The 18,677-nt window shown below is 52.8% G+C and overlaps 1 protein-coding gene across 1 annotated transcript; it reads right to left on the bottom strand.

Moving 5' to 3' along the window:
* Window positions 1-486: 486 nt before the first annotated feature.
* On the bottom strand, window positions 487-18,253 carry LOC119092148 (serine protease nudel). The gene is made up of 18 exons (XM_037215123.1): window positions 18,222-18,253; window positions 17,626-17,795; window positions 16,957-17,070; window positions 16,238-16,331; window positions 14,973-15,020; window positions 13,521-13,722; window positions 12,920-13,040; window positions 11,726-11,843; window positions 10,787-10,972; window positions 10,212-10,353; window positions 8,567-8,787; window positions 8,043-8,124; window positions 6,190-6,283; window positions 5,129-5,261; window positions 3,620-3,721; window positions 2,853-3,020; window positions 1,402-1,528; window positions 487-1,203 (listed from the first exon to the last, which is right to left on the bottom strand). Exons 1-18 carry the CDS (start codon window positions 18,251-18,253, stop codon window positions 1,135-1,137), a joined length of 2,223 nt encoding a protein of 740 aa, XP_037071018.1. The 3' UTR covers window positions 487-1,134.
* Window positions 18,254-18,677: the final 424 nt, after the last annotated feature.

Raw genomic sequence — 18,677 nt, 5'->3', positions numbered from 1 at the left:
GGATCTCCAATGAACCGCGCTGACCCAAACCTTCTCCCTCTCGCACCCCTGTCCCAGTCCACAAAAGCTCAGACGCAAATTGGGCCAACGAGTAATTGCGTCAACACTCAAGCCTGCAAAAACGTATCGTAAACACCACTGCCGCGCTGACGTGTAGTAATAAATCAATCCCGGGGAACGCGCACAACTGCGTGTTTGTTGCTGCCAAAATAGCTTAATGAGTGCTGCGTATCAAATGAAAGTACACAGCTCTGAACCAGTCTGAAATCACAATCTCTTTTGCCGTTCTTAGCAGACATCACTCGGCACGGCAATCACGTCCCATCGCAGAATGAGCAACCGGAATGCAACTGCACGTCTTTGTGTATTGCAGATGTGACGCCAATGCCGTATAGCTCACTTAAACGGCCAGGTCAACAAGATGAGGCCGTCATCACTATGCCGCGTGAGAATCACGAAGTGAGCTAACAGAGCGCTATGTGCGCCAATGATAAAGTTCTCGTGGTGTGACTGGAGCTAATCACGCGCTGTTCCAGAACAGCACCAAACTTTCTCGACACGAAACAAATACTAGAGGATATTTGCGATTATCAACATGCGTATACATCCACACAAAAGGCAACACATTCCCCATGCATGTGACCGGATCGTTATACACCAGCGAAACAATTTGGCCAGCAATTCAACACAACTTGGTGATCCGGTTGGACAAACACAGCAACCTATGTTCGTCTCATAAATCGGAAGCACGAGCAACTCCACGAACTGGATAACAGCCCCGACAGCCGACAATTGCCACAGCGTGTGATGAACTGAAGCCTCGCTCTTCCATTGAGGTGTCACATCGTAGCTCGCATAGGTAGGTATGCATATCGTAATGGATTTAACAATTTCAGTCGGCAAGGAGGCACGCGGGCAGGGTTTTCACCTGTTTCGGCCGAGCGTCAGTGCTTTACGCTCACAGCGAGGACAAAACATGAAGACAAACGGGTCTACTTCTCATGTCACCGTAACAATGTGCTTCAGGTTAATCCAGCAACGTTGTCTGCACGAATGCTTGAAAATAGTTTGTGTCAAGTCAACCAATCTCAGCTGACCACGTCGATGCGCAGCGCAATTTTCGCCCGCGATACATTACTCGCACGATATGTAAACCGCCGACTTTTCACTGCCTGGGATTTCTCGCATATCTGTGAACTCCACCTGAAAGCAAAGGCGATGTGAGGTTCCGAGCGGAAAATCACAGTTATGCACTCCAACGGCAATGAATTTACGAAAAAGAGTAAGAAATAAATGTATGGGAGTTGACTTGATACGAACCTGTCTGACCTGGTGATCCGCCTGGCAACTGACCTGGTGATCCGCCTGGTGACTGACCTGGTGATCCGTCTGGCAACTGACCTGGCGATAGCCGAGCTTGGCGCAGACCTGGCGCGAGCGCTCCTCTCTCCACACCCGCTCCGGGACGGCCATCCAGCGGCCGTGCATACGCACCACCAGGAAACCCTCGGAGTCGCAGCGAGGAGACCTGCGGGGGCAGACAGGCGGGGCTGAGCTGCGCAGAGACCCGCACCACTCAGGCCACACGTGGGCGACACCACCGACCAGAATACGGCCAAACCACCGCTGTGCTGAGCAGTGCAGTGGCCAGTGCTTGCAGTGGATGCTCGCATGAAGCATCCACTGCAACTAACCACCACTAGACGTGCGCCAATGGTGGATAGGCACTTGATAGTGCTATAGTGTCCGGACTGAAAGTGAGGTTGGCGTATTTTGATGTCATTCGAAGCCCCAGTCCGACGACAGTTTAAATAACACCAATGAAAATGACATGTCAAAAGTGTCACACGCGTGATTGCAAAAAAAAGTGTCAAGCGTCATGCAGTCGTACTGGAGGCATGTATGCGCGATCATTCGTGCAAATGCTGTTGGCCTTATGCTGGGGCTGGAATGCAAGAGCGGGGACAGCAGCCCCGGCCTGAAAATGATTCGGGTTACAGACAGCAATGCGTGCCATGTGCTGTTTGCGGTGAGCTTGAAGAATGCCACTAGATTGGAATTTAAGCAGCTGGAGGGTGGGTTCCATGCTAACCTATGTTTTTGTTTGAACGGGACCTGACGGAAAAGAGCCTGAGGCTCCGATGCGGGATAATAAGCCGGTCGCGCATGGCCAATATTTTTCGAGAAAAGACCTCGCTGGAGTTTAAGTGTTCATAGAATATCTGTGCACCCACAAAGGCTGCTTACCTGTGGTACACACACCAAATACGGAAAACATTTCCTGAGTGAGCTTTGGTGCGGCAGGCTATACCAAGAACGAGTGGGAACGAGTCCTGCTGCACTGAGCGTAGGTTCATTCGTCGTAGAGCACAGTCGCACTGTGAAGAGCACTGTCACACACGGGAGCGGGACGAAGTGCCTTTTCACCCGAAGCCATTTAGAGATACGGATGACAAGGAACGTATCAGGATGATAGATTGAACAGAAATGAAGGCGTCATAAATGTGGTCAAGGTGTGGTCGGAGAAAGGAATATATCTCCAGATTTCTGATATGTTTTCACAGAGCGCTCTGAATGTGTGTGCAACATGATTCATTGTAAACACATTGCTTGAGCCATCAATGATACATTCCTTTCGTTTATCGCTTGCCACAACCGGGATCGATCATTTGCTACGTATGATTTAATTACACCATGCCATTGGCAGCGCTTTACCTCACGATAAAACGTGGGAAGTGTGATCGGATCCTGCACGTAGCCGCCAAACGCGCTCAGATTCCCCGTGACTTCAACAACTGCGCCTGCACGACGTCGACGCCACTAGCGCCGCTTCTCCGCGCGAAGCAACTGACCCCAGCAGGGTCTCGCTGACGTTGAAGCTCGGCCTGCCCTGGTGATCGGGCACGCTGGCGGGCAGCTGTATCAGCAGGCATACGCAGTGCTCCTCGTCCTCTCCGCCGGCGCACTGGTAGCTGACGTCACACACCTCCGAGCGCGGGATCAGGCTGACTTCGGGGTTCCTGCGGGCGCGGCCGATGACGTCAGGCCCGATGGGCGGAGACGTCGCGCGAAGGGCCGAACGGCCAGCGCGTAAAAGACGATACATGACATCACTAGGGCGCAGGTCGCGAACCGTGAAGCCGGGCAGCAGGCACGCGACAGACGAGACATGACGTCACAAAGGTGCACAACCCGGGGCGAGTGATACCACAGGCGCCCGAGGCGGGGCACGTGGCCGGCGGGAGCGGTGGGCAGAAGAGACTCCGCGCTCCGCACTAGCCGGGAGGCCGTTGGTGGCTGAGATGTGACTCACGATATTCTGCATCCGATAAGAACGAAGGGCACAAAGCCAAGTTTGCGCAAATTAAGCACCTCGGCAGTGCATACATGCAACACGACGAGAAGGTAATCATTAATACAAAACATGAATTCACAAAGACAGGTGGGGAGTAAATATTCCGGTCAAGCACATTTCAAGACAACAAAACCCGGCTAACGGTGTCACTGCAGTGTCCCATCATTCAGTGTTCCCATTCAGAGACGACAGTCAGGATGGAGGGGGGGGGGGGGGGAGGGGCGGCGGGCAGATGGTCGCATCAGACCGACCGACGCCACATACCGGTAGCAGCGGAATCTGTCCGTTTCGTATCTACAGCCAAACTCGTCATCGCCCGTTATGCAGTCGACATTCTGGTCGCAGATGAGCTCCGGCGCCGCCAGCCTGGTAAAAAGGTGGCGCTGCACACCTCCAGAGAGCTAATTGCGTTCACATGTTCACGCATAGTTGCATAGATTTTTTTTCAAAACCTGCATCTGCTTTTTGACTGTCGTCACGACACTGCGTGCTCGGTGATCTATTACACGCGCACTGGAAATACGCGCGCCAGGTCAATTTTAGTGGGGGAAAGGCAGACCAAGGTCACATACATTGAAATGCATCAAGTGTGTGTTAAGCGACTGTTTTTCATTCATCTCCATATTGAACGGAAGATATAGCATAATGCTTCACCGCAGAGGTGGATCCAATCACAACATAAGCCAAAGCTCAGAGTTAGTTGACTTCAGGTCTTGTATGCATCGAAATAGTTATTACGTGCTATACTGAAGCAGAGAATAGGGAAGTGATTTGCAAACAATAGTTGAATAATAGTAGTGCTACATGGTGCGAACGCGGTTTCACAAATACAGAGCCAATGAAGCACATACATAGTTGTTTGGGATTCGATGGCATCTTGGCGCGCGGACAGTTACTCAATATTAAGCTTCACGCTGCCGACTGTCGCTCAAGCGAAATAGCTGAAGTACATGTAGAATAAATTATAAAATGCATGTATTTTCACTTGTATAGCAACTGAAAACCGATATCATATATATATATATATATATATATATATATATCAAAAAGCTCAGACACATTTCAGTCAGTGAAATCCATTTATATTGACCTAAATAGCGTTACGTGATCTTACCAGCCATCCTACATACAACTGTGTTTTTACGCCTCGGACCATCTTCTATGAACGACACACGGGACCTATTTCCGGTGACTATATCGGACCGTCTTACTTAGATACTTTCCGTGAATTCCACCAACATTTTTCCGTAAGACAGTCTTGTATTGGCAAATTAAAATATAATAATCCTTGGCACCGGGAAAGTAGCTTGAGGTGGCCAGAATTGGGGGAGAAATCAGGTCTGGGAGGAAGCTGGTCAACCTTGATGGGCGAGTTCCTTCAACTGATTCTACAAAAGTGACGCCCCTGCATGGGCTCAAGGTACACATGCTCAATGGGACCACTTAGAAGACGACCATAATGACTAAGAACTCGGTAAGCTATTTAATGAAAACTAGAGCAGTATCTGGTACTTGTTAAATTTCGAAATACTTCCGGCGCTCTTGTCAGCATCCAGCCAAACGCGGACTGAAAATCATGGTATTACGTGATTCGGAATCCCATCTTCTTGTTCACAGATTAATCGGATTGCGGAATCGAATCCAGCAAGTCAGCAATAGTGAACCAAACCAATCTCATTCACATATTCAAACTGTCTGAAGGGCACAGAACTACCAAAAGTGAAGGCAAGGGAAAGGGGATGAGGAAAGACCGGAGATGGAGACACCTCTCACCGGAGGAAGCCGCGGCAGGTGCAGATGTCGGGCTCATCGGCGCCGTTGAGGCAGCCGGCGCGGCCGTCGCAGTAGGCGCGGTAAGGTCGGCAGGTGCCGCTCTCCGCGCACATGATCTGGCCATCCGCGCAGTCTGCCGCGCCACGGCGACGGTCATCGTCCCGCCAAGGTCACAATAGGCCATAGAAGTTCACTGAATAGTGTGACATGTTACAGCAGTCACAGAAAGATGCTGAAAAACGGCGTTACAGCACGCCACTGTATGTCAAGCTCCTTGCACGCCGTGTGGCCTGAGAGGTAGACAGGGATCCTTTTCCCCGAGACGTTACCGAATGAGGTTTGTCAATGATGTGTAATAATGAACACCGTGTAGAGAAAAAAATGCATGCAAACATGTATTGACGTCATTTGTTCATTTGTGTTGTCATTCATACCAGTGAAGGTGCCACTTTTATGGCTGCAGGCCCGCAATGTGCGGTTAAAACAATTTAATTGGTAGCTCTGATACGTACCAGCTGGCAATGGTCCTCAGTAGAATTTACCGTCTGCATGACCATGGTGGTCTAAACTGCGGTTGTACGGGATGAACCGCTTCATTACTGGAAAACTTGGCTTCAGGCTATTTTGATGTCCATTTTGCATCCTGGATCTCAACTACTTCAAAAGATGATTACTTTAAGTTCATAAAATGAAGGCCAGGGGAGGTTGCCGACTCAGAATGACATAAATCAGTATTTTGCCTTGGGAAGCATACCGCATAGTCCAACCTTGTTGGACATTATTTGAACCAAACGTAATGACCTAGAAAGCTTAAAATTTGGCACAAGTGAGTTTATCTAAATTCCTGCCTGCTCTGTACGTTATGTGTCTCGCAATCTTAGTGTTCCAGATATTGGCTGGTAAAACTGACCTCTTACCCGAGCGTGGCGCGTTTAACCGGCCGCCTGGACGCGTTTTGCCAGCAAACTCTACCAAAAACCACCTCCCTGCCATATTTATGGACGATCCAATTACGATAACCACTGGACGTTGGTGCGGTTCCGCTGGAGAGTAATACTAACCACACTGGCCGCTGGGAGTGATGCAAGATGTGACGTTGAAATCACAGTCCACCTCGTCCGAGCCATCGTCGCAGTCGGGCGCGCCGTTACACACCTGCACGTGCGCATGGGATCATTATCAAGCTTCGCGTACTGCACAACGGGGCACATGCGCACCAACGCTACGTAGCCTGGAAGAGTTATTGCAAGCCTGCACAAGGGAGACGGGTTGATCGCAGTGTGTTTGCTTATTATTGTGCCACGCTTACACACCCACAAAGCTACTGTTTTGTGGTCAGGTATACGCTACAGCTCTTCACAAGTCATGTGGTTAGGGGTTCAGGCTTATGGCCCACCGGATTCAGCATATTATCGGCACGTCCTCAAAAGATTCAGACCGGATGGGAAGATCTTAAACGCTGGGTCGGACGCAGCAGAAGTGGGGCCAAGGTCATGTGTGCAGCCGTGTGTGCATTCAATGCACTCGCAATGTGCTCTACGCAATGCGGTTAGCTTTAAGCAACCAGTTGGCTGCGTCATGTCACGTCACGTCACGTCATCACACGTCACGTGACTTCACTACACATCACGTCATGTCATTATACGTCACGTCATGTCACTACACGTCACGTCACAACACGTCGCGTCACCACACGTCACGTCACGCCGCCACACATCACGTCACATCCCCGCACGTCATGTCACGTCACTTGACTACACGTCACGTCACGTCAATACACGTCACGTCACTCAATGTCATGTCATGTCACCACACGTCACGCCACTTCACGTCACCACACGTCACGTCACGTACTGTTGGTCACGTTGGTCACTGTTGGTACTGTACGTCACGTACGTCACGTACTGTCGGGCTCATGTTTTGTCAGGCATTCTGACTTGACAGCATGTCAAGCCGAATGTGTGAACGGTGGACTGATTTGCAAACCTGGGGACGTAAACATCGCCACTTAAATTGTAGGTGACTTGTTCGAATCAGCTTCTGGACGAGGCCAATTCAAAAGGCATACCGGTTCAAACCAATGGCAAAGCTCACAGCCGTCCGCCGTACACAGTGCAATTGACATACGCGAATATTCGATCACACCCATGGAAACAGAGAGACAGGCCGAGGTAAAACCCTGCGTGCTGGTTTCGTTATCGCCGTTGTTTTCGTTGTTCTTTGGTATGTTGTTAAATGTGCTGGGTGCAGCCCGTTTCCCAGCGGCTAGGCGTCGGCTGGCCGTCAGGCATCGCCCAGCCGCTGTTTCCGCCTACGCAGTCAGCCGTCAAGACGGCACCGGGCGTCACGTGACCGCGTCAGTGGCGTAAGCAGGGGTCACCGGGGCACGTGCCTGAGATCTCAAAATTAGTCACATGGCCTCTTATACCGACTAACCCCCCCCCCCCCCCCGCCCCCGGGACAACGCGGGCCTCTATTTCGGCCAGAGGCCGCCAACACCGAACAGTCTGCTGCGTATCAGTCTGAGCCCCGGGGGCCCACTTCCCAAGCAGGGACGAAGCTGGGCTCGCGATCTGCATTGGTTGGGGCCACTGAAGCAATAATGAACCCCTGTGTTGGCCAGGGGCCTACATAGCCACCAGGGTACTGTGTCGGCAATGGGCTCAGAGTCGACCAGAGGAATATTTGCCTAACAGAGACAGGGACAGGACCCCGCACACTTCTTCCTCGCCTGCCCGCCCCGCAATCCATTGCAACCGCTGTGTGAGGCCCGAAAATGTTTACAAAATGCGTGTGGTTTCAGATAGCGTCTAGTCGCGAACGTCTTTGAACGTGCAACGCGCCCACATTGGAGGCGTGTGCCGATCCCAGCTCGGCCCCGGTGTCGAATGCGCCACCTTCGCCGCACTCTGACCTTGGTTGGGTGGATGCACTGCCCCAAGGTGCACCGGTGACCCGAGCACGGAGGTTCGGCGATCGCCACTGATGGGGTACAGCTGCCGATGGCACAAGGCAAGACAAGATAGATAAGATTGACAAAATAAGATAGACAAAATAAGACAACACAGGGCAGGAATGACGAGACAGATGGTGCATCGGGGAACAGGGGACCGATCAGCAACTATGGAGGAGGATACAGCACGACACTGGTACATGTAAGGACGAACAGAGCACAAACAGACTTCGTCAAGATATAGTAAAAATTTCCACTATGATGGATAGAAAAAGTCATTACTTGTTTTCTGGTTTAGTCAGAATAGTTTTGGACATTTTCAGCAGGATCTCTTTGAGCAACTTTTTAAATTAAATGAGACCGAGCTAAAAATCTCCACCCAAAACAGCAAGAAGGGGCTTGCTTGCGAGACGCCCTCCGCGCCCTCCCCCCCCCCCCGCGCCCGTCACCCAGACGTCTGACCGCGGCAGGCCAGGCCGCTGCACCTGTCCAGCAGCTCATCCCGGAACAGCTGGCCCAGCTCCGGCGGCGCCGTCAGCGAGATGTTGAGGCAGTCGAGCCGCCGGCGCAGGTGAGTGGCCGACAGGCGGCGCCACCGGCGCTTCCGGCCGAAGCAGTGCGGACCGTGCTCGCGGAACACGGCAGCCGCCCGCCAGAGCAAGTCGACCCCCCGGCACAGCAACGCTCCCGACCAGTCGCCGGCACTCTGGAAGTGGAAAGGGACGGAAGGCGGTGGTCATGGAAATGTAACATTGGGTTCAGGTCACCGAGACAGACAGGGGAACGATAGGGCGGCAGAGGTGGATGCATCCGCCGATAAGAGCTCGGCAAAGGTTGTAAGGAAAGGCACAGACGGTTACGGTAGAGTCAAGGAGGTCATAGAAGAAGAGTTCGAAGAGGTCGCATAAGAGGTCATAGTCACACAAGAGGTCAGGGTCACGCGGGATGTGAGAGGAGTGAGACACTATGGGGAATGATAGGCAAGTTATCAGGGAGGCTTCAGACTGGCATGGATCAGATTAGCCACTTTTTGCCATAAAGATTACTTTTAAGCCATCGAATGCAAACGCAAATATGAATAAAAATTTTATATATATATATATATATATATATATATATATATATATATGTATATATTTAATAACACACACACACAAAATATGACAATAAAATGGATTTTTGTTCTATATCGTCGTTTAACCGCGTCTCCTGGTATATTGAAGATCGATAACTCGGTGTCAGAACACTTGAACTCATCATGCCGAACACAGGGAGGGAAGGTAGTTTTCTATTCATTCCCCTAGCTCCTAACTTTGGGAATAAAGTCGGTCGAATCCGGGGAGATCCATTGATTGGCATTTTGAAGGCAAGTTGCGTCGTTTTCCCCTGCTCTGCCCCTCCCCCTTCCTTTCCAATTCACTTTGCAAAACCACACCCCGGTCAAATTACTAGAAGCTACCACAGAAGGCCCAAGGGTCCCTGTGTGGTCCGAAAATCCCCTTGATGGTCTGGAGGGGGAAATCTTTGAAAGGCAAGAGGGCTCTCAGCAGTAATGTGGCCCCCATAAGCGACCAGTGTGTTTCTGGTGCCCAGAAATCGCCCGTCAATCGACCAGAAAGACACGGAGATACCCAATGGGAGCGTACTGAGTATCTGGAAGGAGCAATTTGATACTGTCCAAGTTTCTTTTCTGCCAAAAAAACCCTTTTGGAGTTTTTATCACTCAGTCCACTCACTTTTCTTTGATCTGCGTGAAGCGAATTGGGCTCTTCTAAAGGGTCCTTGGATCCCCGACCCACCTCTAGTTTTCTGGTTTTCCAAAGCCGGAGGCCCGGCCCTCACCCATCGCCCCCCCCCCCCCCCCCTCCCGCCCAAAGGATTTCCAGGCAACGTCATAGAGGGGTACAGAGGTACAGAGGAGGTCGCAAGCAGGTCACAGGAAGGTCACCGGTCGGTCACATGGAAAATCGCACGGGGAGGCTATACGAGATAAAACGATGGAGGCCGCTGGCTATTCCAAAAAGAATGCAGCTGAGTCACAAAAATAGCACCATGGATCAAGTATTTGACATGGCAGCACCCCATAGATGACATCAGGCACAAGGCCTAGCCTGCGACTGCCGGGGTCACCTGGCAGCGTGCTGTGGGCGCCGGCAGGGTGCAGACCATATCCTCGGGGCACACGGGGTCGAGGCGGAGCTTCACACCCTGCACCGCGCCACCACCCCAGCCGACAGCGAAGCAGTAGTCCACGTGCCTCAGAGCAGAGCTCCTGCCGGCAGTCACACGACACTTCGCCCTCAGGGTGTAGGAGGAGAGCAGCGCAGGGGCTATGGTCGGTCGCCCTGGGGCGCGCGTAATATCTCAGCCATGGCTGCAAGAAGAGCCGTCACCAAAGACTGCTAGCACAGGCGATGTTGGCTACCAGACAGAAAACGCAGTTACCTGTCGTTTGAGGTGCGTATCGAGACGTCTTGACTGCAAAACGACGAGGAATAAGCAGATCCAGTAAGTTCATGTTCCTTGCGTGTAGCTATACACTGAAAATATGCCTACTGCGTGCGATAATATCTCTTGTATGTCATTGTTCCTCATACTACGGAAACAACATATGTCACGGAGCAAAAAACAGCTGTACCGGACACATGGCCCTCGCCGGGAACGAAACCCCAACCTGCCGCCCGCCGGGCTAACCCGCCACTGACCCGTCCTCGGGCGGCAGGCAGGCCGGGTAGGCGTGCTCGCCCAGCGCCAGCGGCCGGCTCAGGTGAAGCAGCGTGACGTCACCGTCGCGGGAGCGGAAGTCGACGCGCACCGTCTGGTGGGCGGGCGTGGCGAACAGCTGCCGCCGGTGCTCGCCCGCCCGCACGGCGACGTAGTCGGACGAGGGGCTGAGAAAGGTGAGGATGCATTACACATTACCCCTTACACATGCAGGTGCATTGATGACAGCTGCGCAGAATGGGCTGTTCCCTGTGCAGTCAGGTATGCTTTAGCGCAGATTTATCACAGATAAAGCTTATGCACCTAGCATCATTTTAAAACATTGGCTTTGCATAGCACGTTAAGGCAAAACGTACTCCAACGTACGTACGTACAACGTACAGGCAAACACCGCGTTCAAAATAGCTCTACTGGTGTCCAAATGTGAGCCTGTAACCCCAAAAAGATCCCAAGATCCGATCCCATGATCATTTCACGGTAGAACTCAATGGTGTCCTGGACCCAACCATGGGACCCAGTCACACATCTGCCAGCGTCTAAGTGTTTGATCTTGATCACGCCGTGTGACGCCAAACGTATACACGAGATACCCCCACACCAGGTGATGCTAAACGTGTGCTTGAGACCCATGCACACTGGGTTTTACCAAAACGTATACCTGAGACCCATACATATCAGGTGACGCCAAATACCAATAACACTTCGGTGTGTAAGCTGAAAAGCAAGCAATTCAAGCGCTGTCGCGTAAGTTGTTCGGGATTATGCATTTGTGTTCACAACACCTCCATAAATGAATATCCTGCACAATTAACACGAGTAAGGCCTAGCTTTGGTATTTTGTTATGATGAATCACTCGCGATGAGCCTTATGGAATGATTGTATCGAGGTATGGGAAGAATGCGCGTGTCGGCTGCGTTACCTGATAAGGTCAACCGCCTCGGATGACGTCATCACCCAGCTGGGGCTGATGAGAGTCGCTCCGGTCACCACGGCACCGTCCACGTATACGGTGACGTACATGGGCCATACCCCGGAGCCTGCCGACAGTCAGGGTCACCTGGGGCGCGGGTCACGCACTGGGGCGCGGGGTCACGCACCGGGACGCGGGGTCACGCACCGGGACGCGGGGTCACGCACTGGGGCGCGGGGTGGCACTGGGGCGCGGGGTGGCACTGGGGCGCGGGGTGGCACTGGGGCGCAGGGGTGGCACTGGGGCGCAGGGTCACGCACCGGGACGCGGGGTCACGCACTGGGGCGCGGGGTGGCACTGGGGCGCAGGGTGGCACTGAGGCGCAGGGTGGCACTGAGGCGTAACGCTTGGGTAAGGTGCACGCACTGTGGTACGGAGTAAGACGTTGGGGCGTAGGGTTACATACTGTGGCGCGGGACAACGCACGGGGGTGTGGAGCTTACGCGCTGGGGTACGGGGTTCATGAACTGGGGCGCGGGGTGCAGATAGCATATTGGACTGACGGGCACACGCTGGGGTACGACGCGCACACGTTCGGGTACAGGGTCCAGTGCCGCAACATAGTCACAGTACCTCTTCGCGTAAAGGACACAAATCGTGTTTTGGGACCGTGAAACGCGTTGTTGGGCCAAACATCTGCGAGATTCACACTGACGTAAGTGGCACACGTCGGGGCACGAGGCACATTTTTAGGCGTGTGGTTCACACATCAGAAAGGGGTCACCACCTGGCCCTTAGATGAGAGGCAAACGCTAAGATGTGAAGAAGTCACTGGTTACTTGACTGGTGACTATTGACCCGACAAACATTATGCCAATGACGCCAGCGGGCCAGAGCGTGCTGCACCACTGGCGCCCGGCCAGGGAGTGTGGTACCACAGACGCCTGGCCAGGAGGTGAGGCACTACTGAAGCCGGGCCAGGGCGTGCGGCACCACTGAAGCCGGGTCAGGGAGTGTGGCACAACCGACGCCTGGCCAGGGAGTGGGGCACCACCGACGCCTGGCCGGAGAGTGTGGCACCATCGACGCCTGGCCAGGGAGTGTGGCACCACCGACGCCGGGCGAGAGCGTGCTACACCGCTGGCGCCCGGCCAGGGAGTATGGCACCACCGACGCCTGGCCAGGGGGCGTGGCACCACTGACCGGAGGTGGGACCGGGCGTGTCGCGGAGCTGTTTGAGCGCCGGCCGGTGACCGCAGCTCGGCTCCGCCGCCGGGCCGCAGGTGAGGTCGACGGCGGTGCAGGCGGCACGGCCAGTGGCCAGCTGGTAACACAGCAACACAGCTGGACGCCACAGAGAGCCACACGATCGACAGCCGCCGTAGGACGTACAAACCATTGCATATTTGTTTCAGGATGGACTGCCCGCAATGGGCCGAACGGTCCACAACGCTTGATTACGTAAACAGTTGCGTGGAATTGACGATAAAACTCGAAATAATTTTTGGACACTTTTCAGAACAATGCAAACTATTGGTAGTACATTTCTATTATTTCTAGCACGCTACATGTAAATCTTGATATGTTTAATGTATGTTTCATATTATAATTTACTTAACAAATATTCTAGCACGTGATGTTGACGTTCCGAGAAACTGGTTTCAGATAAGGGAAATATGGTTCAAATCTGGTGTAGGACGAACACACCTTCCTGACTTCCAAAAGACAATAGAATACTTAATAGCAGGGTTGCAAACCACCAGTCATGACAACCGCTATGGCATCGCCATTCCACCCCACTTGCCTTTTGGCCGTTTAGCAAGTGGTTGAGGTGGACCAACGGGTGGTCAAGCGTGCGCGGCATCAGATGCTCCTTGACGGTCATGCCGGGCGCCACCCGTCCATCGTCCTGGAGCTCCTCGCAGGTGTACAGCTCCTCCCCGAGCGGGTACACGGGCGTACGGTCCCCGTCATCGGCGGAGACGAAGCGCTCGTTCAGCATCACCCTGCGGCCACACGGCGGCCGGGATTACGGCGAGCCGAGAACGGGCGCCAGACTGGTCAGGACGCCGGCCGGTGCTGGAGGCGGCACACGACAGCCATTTACAGAGCAACACCATTGGAAGCACATGACGCACCTCACCGCATACACGTCCCTCGCGCAGATGACATTGGGTCGTAATAGAAAATTAGGTCAGAAATATTCCTCTACACCTCTCCTCTACAATACACCTCTTGTTCGTGCACGAGGCTATTGGTTCCATGGTGGGAATCCATCCACAGCAAACACACAGCTAGACTGCTGACGTTGCTTGACAACTTACCGACATACGGGTTACCGACATACGTGTTTGATGTATCACAGACATGTCGTGTAACACGCAACATCAAATGTATTACGAATCGACACCCCGTCCCCCGATGCACAACAAGCTTGCTTTGATCCGTTGCAAAGCAAGCTTTGATCCGTTGACAGGGGTGCCGACGGGCGTTTGATCAGAACGGAAGCCGGATCTGCCTCAAAGCTATTTAGTGCATTCTTCATGCGTAGTTTATAACATTACCTTGACGTGATTTTGTATGCTAAAGTCTTGTCAGTTGTCATGCTTGAAACCGACCACTTTCGTTTCTCTCTCTATTTGCATATGTTAAGTGTCTCGGTATTACATAGCAGGGAGTGCCGCGCCTTCTCAGTTTTCCATTCCTAATTTGGGTGTCAAAGTGCGATTTTTTTGCGCCGTGGCGGACGGGCTGGCACACCTGGTCACCCGTTTCTGGGTGCCGTGAGGGAATCATCTGTTGCAAAAGCAAATTTTGACCTGCAAACAACTTTGATCAACGTTTGCCACGGCACACACTGCTGGAAGATCTTCCGTCCGGTATTATTCTGGAAGATGCTCTGTCCAGTATTATATATCCATTTGTCTGTCTTCTGATCTTACGTCCTTCTGTCCGGGCAAGATCGCTATGTACCGACGTTCCCGGCTCTGTCAGGGTACGTCTGGCGGTGGCGTCACGGATCCAGAGCTCACTGTTGATGCAGGTAGATCGCGAGCTCACCCCTGGTGCAGGTAGATCGAGAGCTCACCGTTGGTGCAGGTAGATCTCGAGCTCGCCCTTTGTGCAGGTAGATCCGGAACTCACCGTTGGTGCAGGTAGATCGCGAGCTCACCCCTGGTGCAGGTAGATCGCGAGCTCACCCCTGGTGCAGGTAGATCGCGAGCTCACCACTGGTGCAGATAGATCGAGAGCTCACCCCTGGTGCAGGTAGTTGCAGAGGATGTCAGAGTATTTGCTCATCCAGCTGTCAGGATCGGCGCAGATTGGGGACCACGCGGCGCCCGAGTGGAAGCTGGAAGAAGCGCAGCGTTAACCTGAATGGAAGGCTTGGGGAATTGCTTTCAGCAAGGTAGCGAGATGCGGAGCGAGATAGGTAGGTAGGTATACAAGGGAGCGAGACACTACACATATTTTCAATGAATTGGCCAGCGACCACTGTCTCTAGCTATCTTAGTATCGATCGTGCAATGCCAGGTCAGCGGTAAAATTTGGGGACGAACGTTAACCAACGTGCCACTATGTTCGGCACGATCCGTTCTGCCCTCTGACGTCATCTTTCAGCGTAGCCTCCAGCACCGGTTGCAGGCCATCCCAGCCAAGGGCAGCTTGCGAGTGCATATGGCGACCCGAAACCACCCCACCCCGGATAGGTGGATTGGAAGGCAGGAGCTTTAACCAACTGAGCTGTATGGACGGACATGAATCTGTTTTCCGATGAATGCTGTTCGAAATCCAAAGCACTGACGAATACTTTATCATGGACCTGTCAAGAATGGCTGTGGAAGCTTCGAGTTGAACAAGAATTGTGTCATGCACCAACGGCATAACTTGTTAACAGCGTCAGTGACTACAATGGGCTAAGAAAGAAACAATCACTCGTGCCCAGAATACATTGAACGCGCACTGAAAAACCGGTGAACAAGGCGGTGAAAACCTATATCTTCCTTAACCTACATCTCTACAATGAACGATAGTCTGATGTCATGTGACAGACAATTAACATTATCATGTCCTAATAGCGGCATGCCATCGAGTAACACGACGTCACTTGAGCCAACAGAGTTGACAAATAAAGCAAGCAAAGTAACAAAGATGTCAGCTTTACACTTACGAGATTAGACATCACCTTTGTCGTCACCAATATGTCACCCCATAGCAGGAAGAAAATTTGTGCAGCGCTTATCTGGTCTTGGTTCTTCATGTGGATGAAGTAGAGGCGTCATTAAGAAAAGAGTCCTGTGCGAGTCGCGAATCGCAACTCCACTGTTATTGCGCTCTCTCGTTATGTCATATGACACGTTGTTAACACGGAAACAGCCGTTGCTAACGGTTCCTGTCAACCGTTAGACGCTAGCCGTTGATGTTCACAGCCACCTCCAATGAGACAGCGTTTCACAATGAGCTGTTCTGCCGTTTCCTTCCACGGCCTCCGTCGGCAGTAGCTGTGCGCTGGCTACCCACTCTGATTTGATGGCCACCAGCCCGCGCAGTCGGTTCAGTGGCCGGCCCATCCTGTCCAGCTCGATCGTGTCCGTGTCGCTGCCAACCAGGGCAACTGCAGAGCGAAACAAATCACGTGAAAGGCCGGTGTGACCGTTTGTTGGGTACAAATATCTGCTCGCTGCCTAGCTTTGCCAGTCAGTCGAACGTAAGTCCGGCGAGAGCTATTATTTTCAAACAATAAGTGATGATGTTGGAAATGCTGAGCATTCACGATAAATGAACGGTCCAGTTATAGCATTGGTGTTATGTGGTTCATATCCTTACATTTGGGTGTTGAACAGTAAAATATTTTATTCAGAAATGCAGATAAATTTCAAAGTTACAAAGATACCATTCTCCACCACAATCACGCCTCCCAATGAAGTCGCACCTCTTGCCACAGTCCACCCCTTTGCACAATAACACCTCTCACCACACTCATCGTCTCTCATCACACTCACCGTGCCCGTCAGCAGGCCCGCCTGTCACTAATCGTGCATTTTACTAATCACGTGGTCAGGTGTCTGACCCCAGCCGCCATCAGCTGCGGTCATGATTTACCACATTTGCACATTTATCGCCAGTCACTCCTCTCACCAGCTCGTCAGTTCTCTCACCAGTCACGCCCTTCCCCCGGCCCTCTCACCGCAGTCACACGTCTCACCACGGCCAGCCCGCTCCGCAGTCATTTGTCTCACCGCAGTCCGCCTCGTCCTCGCCATATTCACAGTCGATGTCGCGATCACAGCACCAGCGCCTGGGAATCGTCCGCTGGCTGTGCCGGCAGTAATAGTCGTCCGGGTTCCGGGGACCTGCGGGGTGGTGGTGCTTAGCAGTACTCAGCGATACCCGTGTGCCAGTAACACAAAACACTAACACGCCAGCCGGGTGATATGCAATACTTTAACCGCCCGCATTGCCACGAAGTTCATATGCGCCCGGGTGGCCGGTTAATATCCTTCGTTTGGGTAAGGGTCAATTTGACCCCCTGAGATCTCAAACACTAAGATGGCTAGAGACGTCAAGTGCACAGGGTGGACTTTCAATTCTTGAAAGCTGTGTAAAGTTAAGTGCAGCTGCGCCGCCGAAAGGCCGAAAACTATGGCCGAAAATTAGTCTAGAAAAGCTATCGGGGGGGGGGGTCGAGTTCACCCCCACCCGAGCGCGTGCTGAAACCAGCCACCCAATGGCGGTGTTTTACAACCTATAAGGCCACTAGCAGGCACCCCCTCCACCCCACCACCACCAGGAACCTTCACATGAGGGAACTTTCCCCAGGGTGTTCGCCAGCACGCTCGGTGGCCCGTCGTGGCGCTGTCGGCGGGGATCACGCGGTCACGCCAGTGACCGCGAGGGGGGAGGCTCACAGCAGAACTCTTCGTCGGACGTGTCTGCCAGGTCCACCTCATGGTCACACAGCCGGTCCTGCTCATGTCGGATCAGGTAGTCGAGCGGGGTGCAGGAGGCTTCGTCCGAGAAGTCGCCGCATTGCGGGTGCAGGTCGCAGCGCTGGGATTCCGGCACACAGTGGGGCAGGCTGTGGACAGCGTGGCCAAAACAACGGTGAATGACTGGTAGCTGCACGACCTAAGCAGGTTAAGACTACGGCACACAGGGGGCAGGCTGCGGACAGTGCGGCCAAAATAACGGTGGATGACAGATGACTGCAGGGATCTGTCTTACTCAGACGTCTTTCTGGTTTCTAACGCTGGTTGCTGGTTTCAACTTGCCCTAAAAACGAAGCCATTTTTCTGGATTCCTCAGTTTGTTTTGCAACTACGGCTTCCAGTTTTTGGATTCAATTGGTTCTTTTACGGGCGCCGGACCCCGGTTCCTAGTCCTCGTTGGTCCTTTCCCAAGCATGAGGTACTAGTTCCTGGCTTCCACTCGTTTTTACGCAACATACCCGGTGTATGGTCAGATCGGTTTTTCACATACACCGGGCCATGGTCCTGGTTATTACCGTTTTTTCACAAACACCTGGCCCTGGTTCATGGTTTTCACCGACCCATTCACAATTATTAGCGCCTCATTTTTATTTTCATTGGCTTCTCACAAACAACAAGTCTTGGTGCTGGGTTCCCATTAGTTCACTCACAAGGGACAAACTTCCGGAGTGGTTAACGTATTTGGCTCCCACGTGGGGGCTCCGGTTCGAACCTCGGCTGTGCCATGGGCCCTAAGCGTTCCCGTCGTCTCTGCAGGCACCTGACACTCCATGACAGGCTGCGACGACGAGCGTCGCGTTCACTGGGACAAATTTACTCACAAAGCACCAGATCCTGCTCCCTGGCTCTAATCGGTGTGTTCTTCGTCTTCGATTGGTTTTGCCCGCCCAGAACACTTGCATGAAAGTACACTCAATGGATAAGCATTGGTTCGACTGCAATTCGAACAAGGATCGTGGTCCTTGCTGGTT

Source organism: Pollicipes pollicipes, unplaced genomic scaffold (assembly GCF_011947565.3).
Source record: "Pollicipes pollicipes isolate AB1234 unplaced genomic scaffold, Ppol_2.1 Scaffold_3447;HRSCAF=4054_pilon_pilon_pilon, whole genome shotgun sequence".
Taxonomy (NCBI): Eukaryota; Metazoa; Arthropoda; class Thecostraca; order Pollicipedomorpha; family Pollicipedidae; genus Pollicipes; species Pollicipes pollicipes.
This window is presented reverse-complemented; position numbering and strand designations above follow the sequence as displayed.